The following is a 20,442-nucleotide window of genomic DNA, read 5'->3' on the forward strand; positions in this document are numbered from 1 at the left end:
TGAACACCATGTTTTCTTTCTTTTACCATCAAACCTTAGATCATTGCAAGAATACCTACAAAGAATATGGGGGGTGCCCTTGCCCGTCATGTACAGTGCACCTTCCAGACAAAGGCCGAATGTTCTCTCCATCTGTCATAATGCGGGTTTCAATACGAATCAAGTTAACTATACTATTTCAGGTCCTTGGGACCTACGCTGGGTACAGGGAGTCCAAGCCACAGGGTACACTGGCTGGCATTCCTACCCAGTGGCAACATTTTCCCATCTCAAGGGACTATGTCCTGACACAAAATGCCACAGTCCAAGTCTCCCAGGACATCCTCCATTCAGAGCAAGTCCTACAAAATCAGCTAACATCATCAGAAAAGACTGAGACACCCTCAACCTGGATTCGTAAAATACAAAACGCTATACTATTCCTACATAACTCTTTTGGATCTAATACCTTTCTTGTTTCCTCTGTGATTCCCTTCAGAGGCCTCTACTGGTGGCAGCTCCAATTCATCTCAATACCACTATGACCAAGATTACAGATGCTGCTTGCCAGACTCCCCAACTCTCAGTCCCCCTATGGGACTCCAATCACAGCTACCCCTGCTAGCGAACTGATGCCCTTGTCGGCTTTCATTCCTGCACTTCTAACATTTCGGTTAAAGGTATCTACCCCTCCTTAGAAAAAACCTCTGTGTCTTTAGCATCATCACAAAGACAGCTCCCCCGCCCTGGCACAGGCCATGCTCCAAAACCGGCGGGCTCTGGACCTGTTAACGGCTAACAAGGGGGGCACCTGCTTGTTCCTCAGGGAAGAATGTTGTTATTGTATCAATGAATCAAAGATTGTAGAACAAAATGTGGAAACCTTCATGAAACTACGCAAAGACATGGAAAGGGAAATTGGGGGCTCCAATTCCCCGCTGACATGGTTTCAAAATCCTATAGTGTCATGGCTCCTCCCACTCTTGGGGCCAATACTAATGATAACATTTTTTCTCTTGAGGAAAAAAAAGCCTTCTGTGTTAATTTACATTTGCGTACATATGTGAGATTGTAACAGATTGCTCTGAAATGTGCCTGGCTGTGCCCCTGGCTGTCCCCTCACTGCCTCCTGCCATCAGCATCCACTGGTGCAGGAGCTTGAGCAGCGCTGCCTGCTGGCAGCTACTGATTCATGGCATCCCAGAAGTTCGAGTCTGAAGACTGAGTGAAAATTCCTAAACATTTTTTCTTTAAACCAAGTTATCAGTCCATTTCTTCTGTCATTGGGAGAATGGGACGGGGGGACTACTCACAGCACCTGGTGGAGATGTTGGTGGCATGAAGTCAGATGGCAAATCTAACTTGTAAAGTGGGGTGTGAGTACAGGGGCTTGCCGTTCTCGTGAGCCTCAACTCTCTTTTTCCTCTCTGCAGTTGACAGACTACCAAAGGAAAAACATCTTGGGGTCTCCTGCAGAGACCACTGGAAGTGGTTGTAAGTCATCTGAAGATGTAAGTCTTGCTCAGCCAGGCTGGGAGAGGGGTGCTCCAGGGGCAGCCGAGTGAGAGGTGAAGAGCATGAAAGAAGTGGGTAAGAACCCTGGGTCTGAGTGCGGCCTCTCCGCAGCTCTGCTGGGGATTTGATTTGGGGCGACACTGTTTAAGCTCTTTGTCCACCTGTGAGTCAGGGTGCTACAGCTCTACTTAAATCTAGGCAGCATCCGTGAGAGGATTGTGCATTCATCCCTTCGTGCGGGGCCTGGTGCGCAGTGAGCCTTCAGTACAGGGCGTCGCTATGGACTTCTTGCTCTGGCAATTTCCCTCATCCCCAGCCTCAAGGGGAAGCCAGTCAATGAGGACACCCTCTCCCTTTAGGGCGGCAAAGATGAGCCCCAGGTGCTTGGGATTAGGTGACCTCTGACGTGGGAGTCCGTCTTTGCCACCGGCTTGCTGGGTGATCCCAGGGAAAGTCACATCCTTCTCAGGCCTCAATTTCCTCAACTGGAAGATGAAGTTGTTGGGCCAGATCAGTGTCTTCCAGACTGATTTGGTAGCTTTGATCATCTCTTGGTTCATGTTGCTTCCTGCCTCGGACGAGGTGGTGAGTGGCCGCTTGGAAAGAAGGCACAGGCCATGGTATGATCCGTCACCCATGTCTCCAGCATCCATCGTCCAGAGCTGCTCTCTCTTTCCTTCTCTGACCTTCTTGTCTTCTCTAAGCCGCTTTTCTCTTCCTCCCCTTGCCATTGTTTTTCTCTTTTCACCTCCTGTAGATTCAGGACATTCTGCAGGTGCTGTGTCCGACCTTAACCGCTCCAATGGGGTAGCGCTCCCCCCATTGGACAGGAGGAAGGTGAGGCCGTGCCGAGACCCCCTCTCTGGCTTGCCCTCTCCCAGCGTGCATGCCCGAGGCTTGTCTGCTTGGGGTACTTGGCCTCTGGCTGATTTTATGTTGCCATCATTAACCCTCGGTGTGTCCACGTCTGCTATTTCACCTGCTTGGTTGATCGTTGTTTTCCTTCCCGCACATCTTTATCATCTTGGAGAAGATACAATACACCGTGAAGGGTGAGAGGTCATTTGGGAAGAGCTTCCAGAGCAGGGGTGTGAGATTTGGGCCTTCCAAGCCTCCAGGGTGAATGCTCAGGGGCCCGTCCTACTAGGAGAGCCTCAAACCCCCGCCCCAAACACGGGGCTTGCCCTCTGGGCATGTCCCGCAAAGACCAACAGTCCACACTGCAGTTGATTTTCCAAAGTGATGAATTCATTTTAGCTTAGGAGTGGGAAATGCAGGCTTAGGAGAAAGGGGGCTTTTGTTACAGGTGCAAGGACTAAGGTGAGTTTTGTAGCAGAACTGCAAGTGCGTGAGGTTCACCAGAGATGAGTGGCTGGGACATCGTCCCCCACTGTCTTTTAAAAATCAACTGGACACTTACCCATCTCCCATGGGCCCTTGGCAGCAGACACTTTGCTAGGCGGCAAGGTGGGATGTGGCAACTGAGGGAGCAGTTGGCTCTGAAGGGTCTGGAGGCTGGAGGGGTGGCTTTTGAGACTGATGTGTAGAGGTGGGCAGTGTTCATCCCCGTGGAGAGCGGGTGACGTGGGAGTCCCGGGCAGAGGGTGGGTGCAGGAGATGATCAGATTCGGAGCGCAGAGAGCGCTTGGCAAGAAGGTAAGGTGCCTGGGGTGCCCTGGGCTGGGGGATGACCTCGTCCTGATGTGGGAGGGGACACCGAGCTCTGGGTCTCCAGCTGTATTGGGGGGCGTCTCATTGTTTCTTCTGTCTGTCCTGGCCCATCAGAGTATGGAGATGACCGGCTCCCTCCAAACAGAGCAACACACCAAGAGCGAGCTGGCCATGAAACTAGGCCAGGTACGGAAGAAGCTGGCAGAGCTGAAAGAGCTGGTAAGGCCTGCGCTAGCTGGGAAGGGCTCGGAGGCCTCCGGGAGGGAGGTCCATAGGCCGGGACAGAGATGGCTCCAACTTAGGGCTGGGGGGCACTGAGGACCCTGCAGTCCTGCCAGGTCCGTGACCACCTGTGCCCTAGGCTCTGACATGAAGTGGTGGGTTCCTCGGGACTGCAGGTCACCTTCCTGCTGGAGGCATGAGCCACTAGGGGAGACACGAGGAGACGTGGAAACATCCTGGTTCCAGAATTGGCTCTGGGTCGCGCTTCACTGAACAGGGCTGAGCCTCAGCATCCTTCACTTCAGAGAGCACTAGAAAGCAGTTCTGCTTCGGTGAGGGAAGGGGTCTGGGCAGGTGGCAAAGTCCCACAGTGCCTGCCTCAGGAAGAGGGGCCTGTGCCTGTCCCCCGCATCTGTGGGCGCAGATCTGGGAGATGACTTGGTGGCGGGAGCCAGCAGCAGCGGTGGTCTCCACTCTGCTGCTCCACCACAAGTCCGTTGTAGCAGTTGCTCTTCAGAACTGCCCTTTTCTGCAAGCTTCCTGGGTTATGGGCAGGACCAATCAGGTGGTCCAGTCAGCCAAGGATGAAGATGGTCCAGGGCCTCCCTGGTGGCCTAGAGGTTAAGTCTCGGCACCATCACCACTGCTGTCTGAGTTTGATCCCTGGCCGGGAGCTGACCCACAGGGCACAGTAGACCTCTCCTGCCTTGCCGGCTGCTCCCCTCAGCAGTGTGTTTCAGTCAGTCTGCCTGTTCTGCTCACTCTACACCTTTGGCCAATACCCCAGTTCTTCTGCACAAAAAAAGAAAAATAGTCCAACCAGACTTGATGTTGGGACACCCTGAAGAGTGATATAAGCCAGGGTTAGAGGGAGCTGAGGGGCTCTGTTCCAACCTCCAAAGAATGAAGGGGAAGATTCTGTTCCTGGCCTCTGAAGAAAGGAGGGCCAGAAGCTGAAAGAAGACAAGCAGCATCCAGTAGCCAACCTCTGTGGGAGGAAGAGAGGATGAAGACCTCTGTCAGAGACTGGGCCTCCAGTCCTCAGTCTGACATCACCGGAAAGGAGCAAAGGCTCCGGGCCTCATGTCTGAAAGAGCTGTTTGTTGTTGGTGTTGTCCAGCAACTCATAAAGAGCTTTTAACACTTGGTGTCTCTGACACCGGCTGGGATCCCAACTGAAATGGGTATTCACAGGGCATGAGGATGGGATGCCAGGATAGGCTGCAGTGGCACCCACCTGCCGGGCTCTAAGACAAGAGAGCCGCCAAAAGCCCCAAAGTCAAAACCAAGGGCTGGAGCATTACAGTACCCATACGATAGGGGCCTACAGGCTAGAGCCGATGGAAGGATAGTGCCCAGAAGGGGACTCATCACTGTGGTTCTCAACCATGTGCACAATTGCAAGAGACTTCAGTCTGGAAACAACCACCTTGGGGGCCTCTGCTGGTGGTGCAGCACTTGAGTGCTGGGCTGTGAAGCTGCTGCCTCTGCTGCCCGCAGCCTCTGCAGTGCCGGTTCGCCAGCCTGATCCCTGGCCGCTGGTGAGGGTCCCACATGGCGCGAAGGACCTCTCCTGCCACCCGCTGCTCCCCTCAGCAATATACTTCGGTCTTTCTACCTGTTCTGCTCCCAGCTCTGGCTCTGGTGAATTCTCTCACCCTCCCGCGCTTCTGACTTTACCCAGTGCTTATATAAATAGAAAAAAGTTCTATTTGCAGAACTTCTAACCTCCTGGAATCCCCTGTGCAGAGTAAGCAGGTGCTCTCAGAGACTCCAGCTCCCTTTAGGGTGGCAGGTGCCAGCACACCAGCAGAGGACCTTACACTACTTCAAAGGAAATTGGCACCCCCTGATCACTGTAGCACTATTTACAGTAGCCAGGCTGTGGAAGGGGTTGTACATAGATAATAGAATACTACTCATCAAGAAATATAAACTCATGCCATCTGGGGCAACATGGATGGAGCTAATGGAAATAAGCCCAAAGGAGAAAGACAAAAACATCACTTAGATATGGATATAGAGAAATTAAACAAAGGGCTAGATTAAGCTATACCTTGAGTCTCCCAGGTGGTGCCTGACTACTGGCTGGGGCTGCAGACCAGCCTAGACTTCCTGGCCTGGCAGCACTGGATGGTGGACTGACCCTCTCTAGTTTGATATCAAACTTATTTGACGACAAAGCCTGACTCCTGCTGACTGAGTGCCCCATTGTCTTGTTTCACCTACACCACCACTGGGTCCCCAGCCTCTGCTATTTACTGGGTCTGAGATGGATCTTGTACTTGATGCTGCATGTAATTTTTGGTTTCTTTGTTTTTAGATTCATTTTTTATTTATTTATGCATACGAGAACTGGGGTACAGGCCAGAGATGCAGAGGGTGAGAGGATTCACCAGACACAGAGTAGGGAGCAGAATAGGCCAATCCACTGAAATCACCTGCTGAGGGGAGTAGTGGGTGAGATGAGAGGTCTGCTGCCCCCTGTGGGTTGCTCCCTGGTCAGGAATCAAACTCAGGTCTAAGAAGTGATAGCACTCAGACTTAAACCTTATGCCCCCACGGAGGCCCTTTTTTTTTTTTTTTTTTTTTTTTTTACATCTTTTGATATTATTTAAAATAATAGAAGCACTCCTACTGCTCTACTTTCATAATAAACACGCTCCAGCCCTTGGCTCAGGTCAGGTTTACACGTGTCTTTGTCACCTTTACTCAGTGTCCATCTCTCACGACAGTGCAAGCTCCATGTCTCCAGGGTCCTCTCTCTGCTGCCATTGTGTCTGCAGGGGAGGCAGCCTGGGGAGGCAGGAACCAGCCAGGGAGAGGGATGCTGGGAAGTGAAGAGGAGGCAAAGGCAGAGAACACTAGGGAGATGCTCCCTGGTTCACTGAGAAAAGCATTTTTCAAAGTGTGGTTGTGGAATCCTTGAAGTCACCCAGAGCCTGTCACAGGAGCCACGAGGTCAAAACTATTTTCTAAACGTCACTAAGACACCATTGGCTTTTTCACTATTTTGACATCTGCTGAGGCAAAACTTACTAAAAATGGAGCTTATATTACTAACTGCAGTTATTCTTCACAACTACTTACCTCAGAAACACAACTCCAAGGCAGTGTCTTTCAAAGTGTCTTGGTTGAAGCATTAAAAATTATCTTCATTATTCTGTCATCCTCAAATCCACATTTTACAGCACCTGATGCGATGACACGCAAGTGCACACACAACACTCCTGCTGCGTCCCCAACTACCATGTGCCAAGGAAAATATTTGCATGAGATGAATTAGACAGTTTTTCTTTTTTTGTAGGTAATTCCATCTGCACATGAAGGAATGAATGACAAAATCTGTGGCTATTTGATTCGGTTAATTAGACAGACATTGTCCTGAAAATGAGTGTGTGCTCCTTTGAGAAAATCAACTGACAATTGATAAGTGACAGTAACTTCTCCTTGACCAAATGTAAGTGCTCAGAAAAAACCAGAATCATGGAAAATTGTGTCCTATCACTAACTTGACAACTTCCAGTACTACTTTTACTTTTTGGATTTGTGGTGAAAAATAAAATATTTTTTTAAATAATTTGATTCCAGTGTAATGAACATTGAAGAGCTTTATAATTTGTGGAACAATATATTACTTTAAAAAAATCACACATTAAAACTAACTGCAGTTAGTTTTATGCAAGAGAGAACTATGGAAATGTAACAGAATAAGAAATATTTAATGATATTGTTTCAGGTTTCACTTTGCAAATAACCTGGGAGAAAATACCAGCTGTATAGATTTAATTTAGTATCAAAGTGAAATATTCACAATAATGTGAAAACACTACTGCAACATATTTGTGTGAGGTTGTAGACATTTTTTCATAGACTTCAACCAGAACCACAGCTAAATGCAGAAGGAAACATGAAAATCCTACTGTCTTCTAATGAGACAGACAAGAAAAAACAATGAGACAGACAAGAAAGACAACTGCAAACATAAAACACGTGAAAGATCCACTCTTCCTATTGCCCTGATTAAAAGAAGTTATTTAACAGGCATTGGTTATTGATTATCTATTAACAGGTATTGGATTATTACTATTATTCTAAATGAAACAGCTACATGATCAAACTCAGCTTTATTCCCAGTGTGGTAAATATGGGGAGCGATACCTCCTAAACAAGATTATACTTGGCGTCCTCCCTGATTTGTCAGACTGGACACGGATCCAGAATGGAAAATGACTGAGAATCGCAGACCCAGTGCTTGGGTCAGGGAGACAGGGTGAGGAAGCTTTGGGTGAGGAGAGGAGGGGCCAGAGCAAAGCCCCAGGTCCCTAGTCTGCTTCTCATAATTCCAGCCCCCAGGGCTGTGTCTAGGACAGGAAGGTTACTGTTGGGGATACCCCACTGCCCCCTTAGCCTCCCTTCTGTCTCCACCACCTGTGCTGGGCCCTGTACACTTGTGACTCCTCCCCAGTTCTCAGTCCCCAGGGCCTGGAGGTTCCCAGAGAACCAGTCAGCATCACTGCCTGCCCAGGTAAGTCTCCCCCCACAGCCTAGAGTCAGAAGCTCCCCAGACCCTAGCAGTGCTGGTCTTGGGGCCCCCAACCCTGCTCCTGCTGCTTCTCTCCAGGGCTCTGGCCCAGACAGACCCCTGGGCTGGTGAGTGCAGGGTGGAGGGAAAAGGCTTCTGCAGAGGAAGCTGCTGCCTTAGGCCCCTCTGTCACCCCCGTGGCGCCCTCAGTCCGGGTCCCTTTCTGTCCCCCCACCCTGCCTCCTCCTTTTGTCCCCTGAGTCTTGCCCCTTCTGGACCCGCTGCCCATGTTCAGTCTCTGGAGCTCCCTCCCTCCTGGACACTTTCTCCCCTGCCCCATCTCCCCGGGACTCAGGACCCGCCCCGGGAGGAGGGTCCGTCCGGCTTTCACCCCTCCCCGCCCCCAGGGTCCCCCTCTCTGAGGGTGTTAGAAATGGTGACGTCCCGCCCGGCCTCGGGGAGCCCCGGTGCATCGCGGGGGCTACGTGGACGACACGCAGTTCGGGGTTCGACAGCGACTCCCCGGGCCAGAGCGCGGAACCGCGGGCCCCTGGGCGGGCGGGCGGGGCGGGAGGGTCGGGCGAGGAGACGCGGCTCCGCAGACACTCGGCGCGGAGGCTCCAAGCGCTCCTGGAGGCCCCGCGCGGCCGCCGCAGCCAGAGCCGGGCCGGGGAGCAGCGCGGGCCGGGGCGGGTCACCGCTCCCGCCCCACCCCCCGCCCCGAGTCTCGGGGCCCCGTGACCCCCGAGGCCGTGGCCCCTCCCAGGCCCCTTGACCAGGGAGGAGCCCGCGGGACTTTCACCCTTTAGGTTTTATTTAAGTTTGGGATTATTCAGGGCGGGAGATCGGGTGCGGGCGGGAGACCACGGGGTGACTGAAGGGCGGGCTCAGGGTCTCCCACGATCCAGAGGACGCTGGGCTGCGCCGCGGGGCCCGACGGCGCCTCCCCCGCGGGCACGACCAGCTCCCCACGACGGCGCCGGGGACGCGCCCTGGGCGGGGACCTGCGCGCCTGGACCCGGCGGGCCCGCGGCTCAGCTCCCCGGCGCGAGGGGGAGGGGGAAGGTCGGGCAGAGCAGGACGGGAGCAGCCTGGGGGGCGGGTGCGGGGAGGGGCCCCCAGACTCCTGGGGATGGGGAAGGAGGCGCCGCAGCTCAGAGGTGAGAGGGCTGCGGGGCCTTTGATCTCCCTGAGGCGCGCACCCCGCAGGGAAATGGAATCAGGGTGAGAAAGCGCCCCCTTCTGGCCAGAGAGGGAGCTGTCGGCCACGTTTTCCAGCTCTGGGATGGAGACTGGCCTGGAGGCTCCTACTTTTTCCAAAGGACAGTTAAGGAATCCAGTTTCTCCTGAGAAAGAGGGGAGAAAATCTCTGAAATCACCCTTCACTGGATCCTTTTGACCGGCAGCCATCTTAGGAGATCTTGTTTTTTGGTCAGAGAGCATTTTTGGAGATCTCACTCCTGCCTGTCTGTGTCATCACCCTCCACCCAAGGCAGCAACAAAATGTTTAGAGACCTGCATCCCACCCTGGGCTCTCACCTGTGCTATCCTGGACTTTCAGACCAGGCTGGTTTCTGGGGTTTGTGCTCCTCCCTCCAAGCATACTGTGCTGTCGATTGGAGAATGGTCACATGAGGCTGCTTCAGTGTCCATGGAGGAAACACAAAGCATGAAATTTCTGATTCTTCCCACTCAGGCCCCAATCGCCATATGTGACCCATCTCTGAGCAGGAGGTCACCCTGAGGTGCTTCTACCGTGCAGACATCACCCTGACCTGGCAGCGAAATGGGGAGGACCTGGCCCAGGAAACGGAGCTCGTGGGGCTTGGGGGGAGAAATGGAAAATTCCGCAAGCTGGCAGCTGTGGAGGTGCCTTCTGGAGAGGAGAGGAGATACACATGCCATGTGCAGCATGAGGGGCTGATAGCACCCTGACTTCTGAGATGGGGTAAGGAGGGAGATGTGGGCACACGGCTGACTCAGGGGCATCAGAAGCCCTTCTGGAGGCCTTCAGAGGGTCAGACTGAGGCCTCAGGTTCAGGATCTGACCTTCCCTTCCCTTCCAGTGCCACCTCCTCAGTTCTCCGTCCTTGCTGTCGTCCTCATTTCCGGCTCGGTTCTCTTTGGAGGTGTGCTCATTGGACGAAAGGTAGCTTCATGTGTGAGGGGCTAGAAGAAGTGCTCAGGTAGGGAAGGGAGTGGGGGATCTTGTCCACTGGGGGCTTTCATGTCCCAGGGAGAACTTGCCCTGCCTGGTTAATGGGAAGTACCATCCACACACGGGTGTTGCCCAGAGGGCATTTGGTCCAGTCCCCCCTCACCTCCATTCCTCATTTTTCCCAGTCCTGACCTGGGTCTTTACTCACATTTCTGGAAACTTCACTGTTCTGCAGGATTATTCCTTTAGTCCTTAAGTCCTTTAGGACTTCTGACCTGGCTGCTCTGTGCTCTCACATGATGCTTCTTCCCACGGGAGGACAAGGAGGAAGCTACACTCAGGCTTCAAGTAAGGGTGGTCAAGGGTTGGATCCCTGAGCCCCTGCAGAGGGTGTAGATGGAGCCCATGGGGGAGTCACTCTCATCAGTTTCTCCTGTGGTCTCATCTCTCACCAAGTTTTGTTGTGTTCTCCCCCAGGCAGCCACAGTCCCGGTGCTCTGAAGTGTATCTCCGCCCCTAAAGGTGAGACCCTGGAGGACTGCAGTGGGTTGGGGGTTGAGGCAGAGAGGCTGAACTAGGTGATGGGGATGCTTTCAGGAGGACATCTTGAGAAAGCAGTGGACCATTGATAATGTTAACACTCAGGTCATTCACCTGAATTTCTTCATCATTATTTTCTTTCATGGTGTGAGACAGCCTTGTGTTGGCCTGAGTGTTACAGGATTTCTTTTTGCCCATGTTTTGTGGCTTTGTGATCCCCTGGTTTAAACCAATCCACACCTGCGACAACGGCCCATATCTAGAAGACCAGAAACAATAGGTGTTGGCAAGGATATGGAACAAAGGGGACCATCCTACATTGTTTTTGGATATAGACTGAGCCAGCCCTTATGGAAACAGTACTGAGGTTTCTTTTTTTCTTTTTTTTAAGTTTTATTTATTAATTTACACAAGAACCAGGGTAGAGACCAGATGTGCGGTAGGGTGAGAGGATCACCACAGACAGAGCGGGGAACAGAACAGGCAGACTGACGAAATGCACTGCTGAGGGGAGCAGCGGGTGCGACAGGAGAGGTCTGCAGTGCCATGTGGGACCCTCACCGACTGGCCTGTATCGAATCAGCACTGCAGAGGCTGCGGACAGCTTCACAGCACTGTGCTCAACCACCTGCGCCACCAGGGGAGGCCCAGTACTGAGGTTTCTTAAAAGAGTAAATGTGGTTCTGTCATTGCACCCAGCAATTCTACTCTGAGGATCCAGTTACAGAGGATAAATACTCTCCTGTGAAGGGACCCTGCACTCCCAACTTTAAAGTTTTTTTTCTACTTGTTTTTTTATCGTTACTTTGGCCTATCAGACAAACTGCAGTTGTACGGGATATCCCACGCATGATGAATGGTAACTAAAGAGCTCTTTGTGTCTATATGTTGTCTGTCTGTATGTCCTTGTGTCTAACCGTCTTGAACTCCAGTGATTGACAAATTGGTATACATGGTGCCCATAAACGTTAAAAAAAAAAAAGTCTCCAGTTATGAGAAAAACAAAAAGTTATGGTTTGATTGTCAACATTGTGCTACTGAACTAAGCCGGTGCCTTCATAGAGATTGAATATTGTTTCTGTTAATTTTCTGATATTTATGGCACAGCTTCCCAGAAATCTAAATTCAAGTACAAATTTGGTGGCCTGTCATTTGGCTGATACAAGGAAATTTTGTGGAACCTCAGTAGAGCTCCTGAGACACTCCACAAAGTTTCTCCCTTTCCTCCTGGGAAGGCATTAGATGAATTTGTTCTATTTGGCTTTTACCTAATGAAGTAAAACTGGAAGGGAAGCATTGTCACTTGGGAAAATGGTAAAACTTTGGTATGTACAAAATGTTAACAGTAGTTTTCTAAAATGTGTATAATATATATATATATATATATATATATATATATATATATAAAACACCTCTCAGTATCTGGTATGTATGTAAATTGTCAATGGTGATTGTCACCTTTTAATATTGTATAATTCAATTGTTTCACATCTACAGGAATTGTTTCTGGAAATATAGGGAGAAAAGGTCTCAACAGATTCCATTGATGGAACTGTTGAGAATAAAAAACTTTCCTACAAAGGACTGAATAGACCTGGAAATACACCTGACATTTACTAAGTTTTCTTTCACATAATACTGATAATTTTTATGCATTCTGTCCTGAATCCACAAAGTTTTTGTTTTGTTTTGTTTTGTTTTGAGTAACCAGGATCTGCAGCAAGGTTGCAATTTTTTTTTTCCAGCAAAGCTAACTTGTCACATTTTCTCTCCCCTTGATACCAACACAGCATACAAATAGTGGTAGTAATTTTTGCTACTTATCTTAGAGTCTGTTTTTGCATAACTTCCATAGGGATTTTTGTCTGTTTTAACAAAAAATTGGACGTGAGTTTGATTGTGTGGCTTTGTGTGGAGTTCTTCCAAAAAGTTGAAAAAAGAGCTGAACCAAGAAGAGGAGAACCTGTTTGCCTTGTTTGTAGGGTTCCAGAGACCTCCAAAGAAGGTGAGGAAGGTTGCCTCCATTGGCAGGACTGGACAACCCGGCCAACGAAAATGCCCTGATACCCTCGAGAAGAGGAAAGCCCAGGTGGAGTCTGATGAGACCAACTTTATACCTGAAGCCTACATCGACTGGATGCCACTGGTTCGCTCTGATCCTGTATGGAGTATTTCAACAAAGCAACTAAAAATTGCTGTTAGTTATTTTCTGCCCTGTGATTTTATGCAAAAATAGAAAAAATGGTTTAAAAGTAGATTTAGTTTGCAAACTTTTGCTATGCTGTTAAAAGTTTGGGATCAAGGTTGAAAAAATTTGTGTTTTACATCAGTTAAACCATTTTAAAATTTTTTTTTCCTGTGATTTTTACATATCTGCTGTCTTGTTTTGGCTAATGCCTCAAAAATTTTTTTTTTTTTTAGCTTAAACTGATGAACTATTTTTCCTGGAGTGGAGGACTTTTGCTTTCCACAATGGACAAATACCTGGAGAGACTGGTTTTCTTTCACACTGAAACCTAAAAAAATGTTCATCTGAGACTGCATCCCAACCTCCATATATTCGATCTTCATCACCATGGAAATGGTGGCAAAAAGTGAAAGGGGGGAATTGTTAGGGGGAAAAGGATGTCCCAAAGCTAATTCCATATAGGCTTTGTGGACTCCACCCCCACCCCAGGTCAAAGCCAAAGACACTGGGAACTCCAAATCCCATCACCACCAAAGGGAAGGTGGCTGGGACCTGAGGGTGGGGTTAAGCAGCCAGGTGGATATAAAAGGCAGACACGTGGGCTTTGGGGATCCCCATTTTTGGCTCTCGGCCAGCTCACAGCCTGTCTGGCCAGCTCTGAGAGTGACTTTGGGTTTCCAGGTCCTCGGATCGGGTAGGACGCATTAAAGACTTTATTTCCCTATTTTCTCCCTGAGTTGTACATTTTCCTTATTTCCTTTTCTCTTGTAAATAAACCTTTTATTAACCCTTTTGTGTGTGTCTGTAGTAGAGTATTCATAAGTCCCTTTAAAGCGCGCGGGTGAGGACCCACAGCCAGGAACCCGTTTAATATCGGGGTTGCTCTATAACACCGTCACCACTGCAGCACTATTTACAGTAGCCAAGCTATGGGAACCACCTAAATGCCCCAAACAGGTGGGAAATTAAGAAGAAGCTGGGATTACACATATACATGTATGTACATATACATGTATGTACATATACAGGTGACTCCAAAGGAGATGAACATTGGGGTTTGGGGGAGGGAGCTGTCAGGGGTGAAGAGGCCACCACATCCTAGCAGGGTCCAGGGCTGGGCTAGGGGTCCTGCCCAGCTCCTTATACCTCAAGCCAACCATGAGATATTTCTAAATCTCTTCCTCTTCTACAGGTCCAATGCTTTTTCAGTCCTGCTCAGAAGCTGCTTCTGCATGGAACTGTATTTATTGAGATGGTGTTCTGACACTCTTTCCTCTGTGTGAGATTTGAATTAATTTATTCTGGGGCTTGATGTTAATTGACTTCCCATCATCTTATGTTGTGTAGCTTGTCTCTCCTGTTACACACATACTCACACTCTCTCTCTCTCTCTCTCTCTCTCTCTCTCTCTCCTCTCCTTGGGAACCAGATCCTCACGCAGCACTGGGGTTACTCTGACCCTCTGTCTCTGGTCCCCTCAGAGGCGCCCTCTCTGCAGTGTCTACTCAGCGGGGTCCAAGCAGCCCCAGAAGTCCCTGCACCTCCTGACTCTGACCATATGGGAAACCAGCCCCTCACCCTGCATGACAGTGAGGAGGAGAAGGCAAAGTTCTAAAAACAGTGACTGATGGAGGAGATAATTTACTTTTTTCCTTATTGTGTTATTCAATTGAGGTAACACTGTCTTACACACTGAATGTGTTCAGAGACAAGGGTCACACTTCTTCAGATGTTTGTTACCACATCACACCCACCCTAACAGCACCCATAGTCTTCACCATAGTCCATTGGGCCCTCTTCCTACTTTGTTTCCTATGCTTACCCCCAGCCCATTGCTTCAATTCTGCAGTCATACATATAAAGCTTATATTTTTAAGAATTTTTAAGAAAGATTTATTTATTTATTTATTTATACAAGCACTGGGTACAGCCAGAAGTGTGGGAGGGTGAGAGAATTCACCAGAGCCAGAGCGGGGAGCAGAGCAGGCAGAAGGACCGAAGTACATGCAGTGATATATATAGAGTATGTTTTGGTTTAGTTTCACCTGTCCCTGCTTTATTTCTTTAGATTCCAAATATGAATGAAATCATCCAGTATGTAACTTTCTTCTTCAAACTTATTTCACTTCGCATAATTCCATCCATATCTATCCATTTTGTTGCAAATTCAATATTTCCTCTTTCTCACAGCTGAACAGTTGTTCATTGTGTATACAGCTTGTGTTCTTTATCCCCTCATCTGCTGTTGGCCACTTAGGTTGTCTCCATCTCTTGGTTATGGTAGATAGTGCTGCAGTGACCATGAGAGGTGCATATTCCTTGAAATTAGTGTTTTACCTTCTTTTGATAAATACCAAGGAATGGGATGCTTGACCATGTGACAGGTCCATTTTGAGGAACCTTCGTTGTTTTTTTTTTTTTTTTTCCCATAGGGGCAGGACCAATGTGCTATCCATAGAAAAGAAAGGTTCTAGGTTACTGCCCCACCCAAGGAAAGTTGGAGATGAGCAGGGATGAGAAGCTAAGGAAGAGGAGGAAAATGTGGAGTAAGATGAGGAAAGAAGACTGGAGGAGGTGCATAGTGCAGAAAGACATGTGAAGAAGAAATCACACTTGCTTCTCACTTGGACTTGTGCCAGGGAGTTGGGGACATGGAGAGAGACACGGGAATGAGACAAAAATGTGGATGAGAGACCCATGGGGACGATGCCAGTGGCAGCTGTTACCTTGATGTGGATTTCGACTTTGCTCTTGTCCTTCCAAACTTGCCTGGCCCCTCCTGTCCCAGTCCCATGGGTCTCTGCCAGTAGGTGCCTTAGCCTTGTGGCAGGCCTTCGGGCCCCAGTGGGCCTACTTTGGGCCAAGCCTGTTTGGCTGGGCATTTACCCAGCCAAACAGTAACTTTGGGTGCTTCACTTGGGAACTATTCTAACTATATTCTTCTCTCTCTCTATTGCACACTGATTCTCTATTTTATACTAATTGTATTAAAGTTCTTTTCTATTGAAGGTCTTACACTTTAGAGTATGTTTTGTCTTTATGTAGCTGATGTTTGTATGTTTGTATGGAAGATGCCATGTAGAGTGTGCAGTTCTGAGGGTCCAGGGAACCCCTTATTCTGCCCACTAATAGGACCAGACATCATCCCCACCCACCATGTACCAGAGTTCCTTTTCCTCCACACCCTTCAATGGGTCATTCTCACAGCTGTGAGGTGGTAACTCATTGTGGTTTTACTTGGCATTTTCCTGACAGCACATGATGACAAACATTTATCCATGTACCTGTTGGTCACATGTGTGTCTTCTTTAGAAAAGTAACCTATTTAGTTCCTTTGCCCCTGTTTTGATTGGGTTTTCTTGTTTTGAAGTTCTTTGCGGGTTTTGGATGTTAACTCCTTGTTGGATTGATGATGTGAAAATAGTTTCTCTGATTTGATATTCTCTTTTCATAGTTCCCTTCACTATGTAGAAGCTTTTTAGTTTCATGCGATTTCATTGGTTTCTTTTTGCTTTTGCTTCCTTTCATTCCCCTCCACCCCCAAAACCCCAGTCAGCCAGTATCTGCTCAAAACCAGTTAGCAATTTATCTTTTCTCTTCTAAATATATATATATATATATATATATATATATATATATATATATATATATATTCATGCTCCTGTCTGGGCAATAGTGTTTGTTTCCCCATCTGTAAAGGAGTTCAGGTCACAGAGTTGGGGGAAACATTTGCAAATCACGAATCTGATAAAGGATTGTATCTACAAATAATGCCTAAAACTCAATGATCAGAAAGAAATAACCCAATTTTAATAAGGACAAAAATAGTGTAATAAATGAACAGCACTTCATCTGTAAAAATGTACAAAACTTCCATACAAACAGCAACTGTAGTCATAGAAAAGTAAAAATACGAACAAATGCTCAATATCACAGTTAAGAACAGTGAAACCTTCACACCTAGGAGAGACTGAAAATGCAAACTCTGCACAATACCATGTACTGTTCAGGGTGTGAACAGCATTTTAAAATAATTTTTTATTTATACAAGAGCTGGGGTACAAGCCACAGTTGCGGAAAAGTGAGATGATTCACCAGAGACAGAATGGGGAGCAGAACAGGCAGATGGACTGAAAGCAGAGCAGCGGGCGAGACAAGAGAGTTCTGCCTCACCATGAGGGATTCTCCCAGACTGGCTGGAAATCGAACCAGCGCTGCGGAGGCTGCAGACACCTTCACAGAGATGCGCTCAACCCGCTGCGCCACCAGGGAGGACCCCTCATCACATTCATTTTTAAAAGATGCTTTAGGGGCTGAGACACATCAGAGCCCTAGGCACTGTCGCTGCCTGGTTGAGAACAAAACAGAACCAGTCAGAGATGAGACCACAGGAGGGAGTGATGAGGGTGACTCCCCCATGGAGTCCATTTACACTGTCCCAAGGGGCTCAGGGATCAAACCCCTGATCCACACTTACCTGCAGCCTGAGTGTAGCTTCCTCCTTGTCCTCCTGTGGGAAGAAACATCATGTGAGACCAGGGAGCAGTCAGGTCAGAAGACCTAAAGGAATATTTTAGTCCTGCAGAACAGGAATGTTTCCAGAACTGTGAGTAAAGACCCAGGTCAGGACTGGGAAAAATGAAGAAAGGAGGTGAGGGGGGACTGGACCAAATGCCCTCTGGGCACCATAAATATGTGTAGATGGTACTTCCCATTAACCAGGTAGGGCAAGTTCTCCCTGGGACTTGAAAGACCCAGTGGACAAAATCTGCCCAGTCCCTTCCCTACCTGAGCGTTTCTTCCTCCACATCACAGCTGCAGCCACCACAGCTCCAAGGAGAACCAGGCCAGCAATGATGACCACGGTGGGGATGGAGGACTGCGGGGGCACTGGAAGGGAAGGGAAGATCAAACCCTGAGCCCTAGACCTTATCCTGACCCTCTGAAGGTCTCCAGAAGGGCTCCTGATGGCCCTGAGAACAGCCTCAGTGCCCACATTCTCCTCCTTACCCCATCTCAGGACTTGGGGCTCCAGTAGCCCCTCATGCTGCACGTGGCACATGTATCTCTGCTCCTCTCCAGAAGGCACCACCACAGCTGCCCACTTCTGGAAGGTTCCATCTCCTCCAGGCCTGGTCTCCACCAGCTCCATCTCCTGGGTCAGGTCCTCCCCATCTCGCTGCCAGGTCAGGGCAATGTCCGCAGGGTAAAAGTCCAGGGCCCAGCACCTCAGGGTGACCTCATGTTCAGTGGAGGGGTGGTGGGTCATGCGTGTCTTTGGGGGATCTGAGGTGGTAAATCAGAAAACTCACTTTGTGTTTCCACCATGGACACTGAGGAATCCTCATGAGACCATCCTCACAATGGACAAGACAACTGGTGTGGCAGGAATGACAGGGGTGAAGGATGTCCTGAGCAAACTCCATACAGGCTTTGTGGACTCCACCCCCACGACACTGGGAACTACAAATCCCATGATCACCAAAGGGAAGGTTGGGAGGACCCGAGAGTGGAGTTAAGCAACTGGGCTCTCCGTTTGGGTATTTAACTGGTCATGTGGCCGGGAGTCTCTGGCTTGGCCATGAAGCGTGCTAGGTTTTCGCCACCTCTGTGGGTCACTGGGATCCCAGGTCAGCAGAACGGTTAGGTCACGTTTACGAACTTATCTCCCTCTTTTTCTCCCTGAGTTATTCATTTCACATTTCCCCTTCCTGTGTAAATAAACCTTTCATCAACCTCTTGTGTGTGTCTGCAAGTTAGCATTCATAAGTCCCCTTTAAGCGTGCAGGTGAGGACCCACAGTCAGGAAACCCCATTTTATATCGGGGTTTGCCCTGTAACAGCAAGAAGCATAAAGTGTAAAAAAACAGGCTAATCTGGGGAATCTGTGCGATTCTCATATTCCTTAGAAAGTTCTAGAATGAGGAGGAAAGCCCAGGGTAGGATGAAGCAGAGGGAGTGGAACACAGACTTTTTATTCCTGACCTGGGTGGAAGGTGAACGACACAGAAAAGCAGGAATCACATAACTGACAATGTTCTCAGACCAGAAACAAGACTGAGAGAGAAACTCGTGGTTCTCAAACAGGCCCCTGGTCAAAAGGACCCGGTGACGTGTGAGGTCAGGGACTGTCTGTCTTTCTCAGGAGAGACGGGATCCCTTCACTGTCCTTCAGGAGAAGCAGGAGTCTCTGGGGGTCTCTCTAGTGCAGAACATGAAACCCAGGGGAGTCCCCCCTCTCGGGACTAGAGAGAGGACTCATTTCCCGCAGTGACTCCAGGCAGGGGGGGACCGGGAGGCCTCCAGGCCCCTCTTACCCGTGCGCTGCAGAGTCTCCTTCCCGTACTCCAGGAATGTGTGCAGCAAGCTCAAGTACTTGTTCTTCACAAAGTCTCTGAATCTCTCTGCCTCACCCTGGGCCTCCCACTGGCGCCGGGTGATCTGAGCAGCCATGTCCACCGCGGTCCAGGAGCGCAGGTCCTCGTTCAGGGCCAGGTAATCCGCGCCATCGTAGGCGAACTGTCTGTACGCGCGGAGGAGGCGTCCGTCGGGCCCCAAGTCACAGCCAGACATCCTCTGGAAGGTGTGAGAGCCTGTCCCCGCCCGCGCCCACCCCCGCCGGGAATAAACTAAACAGAATGAAACGGGGTGAAAGTCCCGCGGGCTGTTCCCGGGCCGGTTGCAGAGAAGCCTGGAGGGGGAGACCCTGAGCGACCCCCGTCCGTGGGGATGGGGGTGCTGACCCGGCCCGGACCCGCGCCAGCTCACCGGTCTCGCTCTGGTTGTAGAGGCCGCGCAGGGAGTCCAGCTGCGCTCGGTACCACAGTACGCGCTCCCTTGTGATCTGCGTCTTCCTGTCCCAGTCGTCCTGGTCCGCCTGCCGCACCTGCTCCGCCCAGGGCGCCCGCGGCTCCGCGCTCTGGCCCGGAGAGTCGCTGTCGAAACTCCCGAACTGCGTGTCGTCCACGTAGCCCACGGAGATATACCGGGGCTCCCCGAGGCCGGGCCGGGACATCGCGGTGGCGAAAAGCCTCAGGGAGTGGGAGCCTGGGGGCGGGAGGGGAGACCCGGGCTATTCTTCTCCCCTTCGGGGGCTCGAGTCCCGGGGGGCGCCCACGAGACAGAAAGTGGGTGAAAGACGAGTGAGACCGAAAAGCGGCTGCGGGACGAAATGGCCGGACTCGGGGGGCCAGAGGAGGCTGGGGTCTCGGGGGACGGAAAGGGGCCAGGACGGGGCGGGGCCGAGGTGGGGGGACAACTAGGGCGGCGGCGAGGTCGCGCCTTTCCCACGCCCGCCCGCGCCCTCGCTCCCGCCTCTGGGAGCGCCCTGTCCCCTCCCGACCCGCACTCACCCGCCCGGGTCTCCCTCGGGGCCGCGGCCACCGCGAGCAGGAGCAGGAGGGCTGCGCCCCCCATCCCCCAGGACTGGCCTCTTCCAGGACTGGGGAGACGGAGTCCTGGCAGGTGGGTGAGGACTTTGTAATGGGAGCCGCCCAGGTGCTGATTGGAAACCTCTGGAGACCTCCAGGCAATGGGGAGTGAGCCCTGGGGTGAGTCACCAGTATCCAGGAGGGAGGACCCAACAGAGGCTGTGAGAAGAAGTGAAACTGGGGAGATGAGGAAGCCCGACAGTCACCTTCCAGC

At 50.4% G+C, this 20,442-nt stretch overlaps 1 protein-coding gene across 1 annotated transcript; it reads right to left on the reverse strand.

Annotated features, from left to right (window-relative positions):
- Positions 1 to 16,535: 16,535 nt before the first annotated feature.
- On the reverse strand, positions 16,536 to 20,231 carry LOC119253184 (class I histocompatibility antigen, Gogo-OKO alpha chain-like). Its single transcript, XM_054698175.1, has 7 exons — positions 20,151 to 20,231; positions 19,567 to 19,845; positions 19,116 to 19,391; positions 17,809 to 18,084; positions 17,587 to 17,688; positions 17,276 to 17,308; positions 16,536 to 17,146 (listed from the first exon to the last, which is right to left on the reverse strand). Exons 1-7 carry the CDS (start codon positions 20,212 to 20,214, stop codon positions 17,130 to 17,132), a joined length of 1,047 nt encoding a protein of 348 aa, XP_054554150.1. The 5' UTR covers positions 20,215 to 20,231; the 3' UTR covers positions 16,536 to 17,129.
- Positions 20,232 to 20,442: the final 211 nt, after the last annotated feature.

This window comes from Talpa occidentalis, unplaced genomic scaffold, assembly GCF_014898055.3.
Source record: "Talpa occidentalis isolate TD23 unplaced genomic scaffold, MPIMG_talOcc4v2.1 talOcc4.2, whole genome shotgun sequence".
NCBI lineage: Eukaryota > Metazoa > Chordata > Mammalia > Eulipotyphla > Talpidae > Talpa > Talpa occidentalis.

What these genes read in the sequence shown, in the direction of transcription:
- LOC119253184 (XM_054698175.1), bottom strand. Translation starts at nt 20,214, where the DNA reads ATGGGGGGCGCAGCCCTCCTGCTCCTGCTCGCGGTGGCCGCGGCCCCG. An exon ending in CCCGAGGGAGACCCGGGCGG is followed by an intron (nt 19,846 to 20,150) that starts GTGAGTGCGGGT and finishes TCCCGCCCCCAG; the next exon opens with GCTCCCACTCCCTGAGGCTT. An exon ending in GCCCCAAGTCCTGAGATGGG is followed by an intron (nt 17,689 to 17,808) that starts GTAAGGAGGAGA and finishes CTTCCCTTCCAG; the next exon opens with TGCCCCCGCAGTCCTCCATC.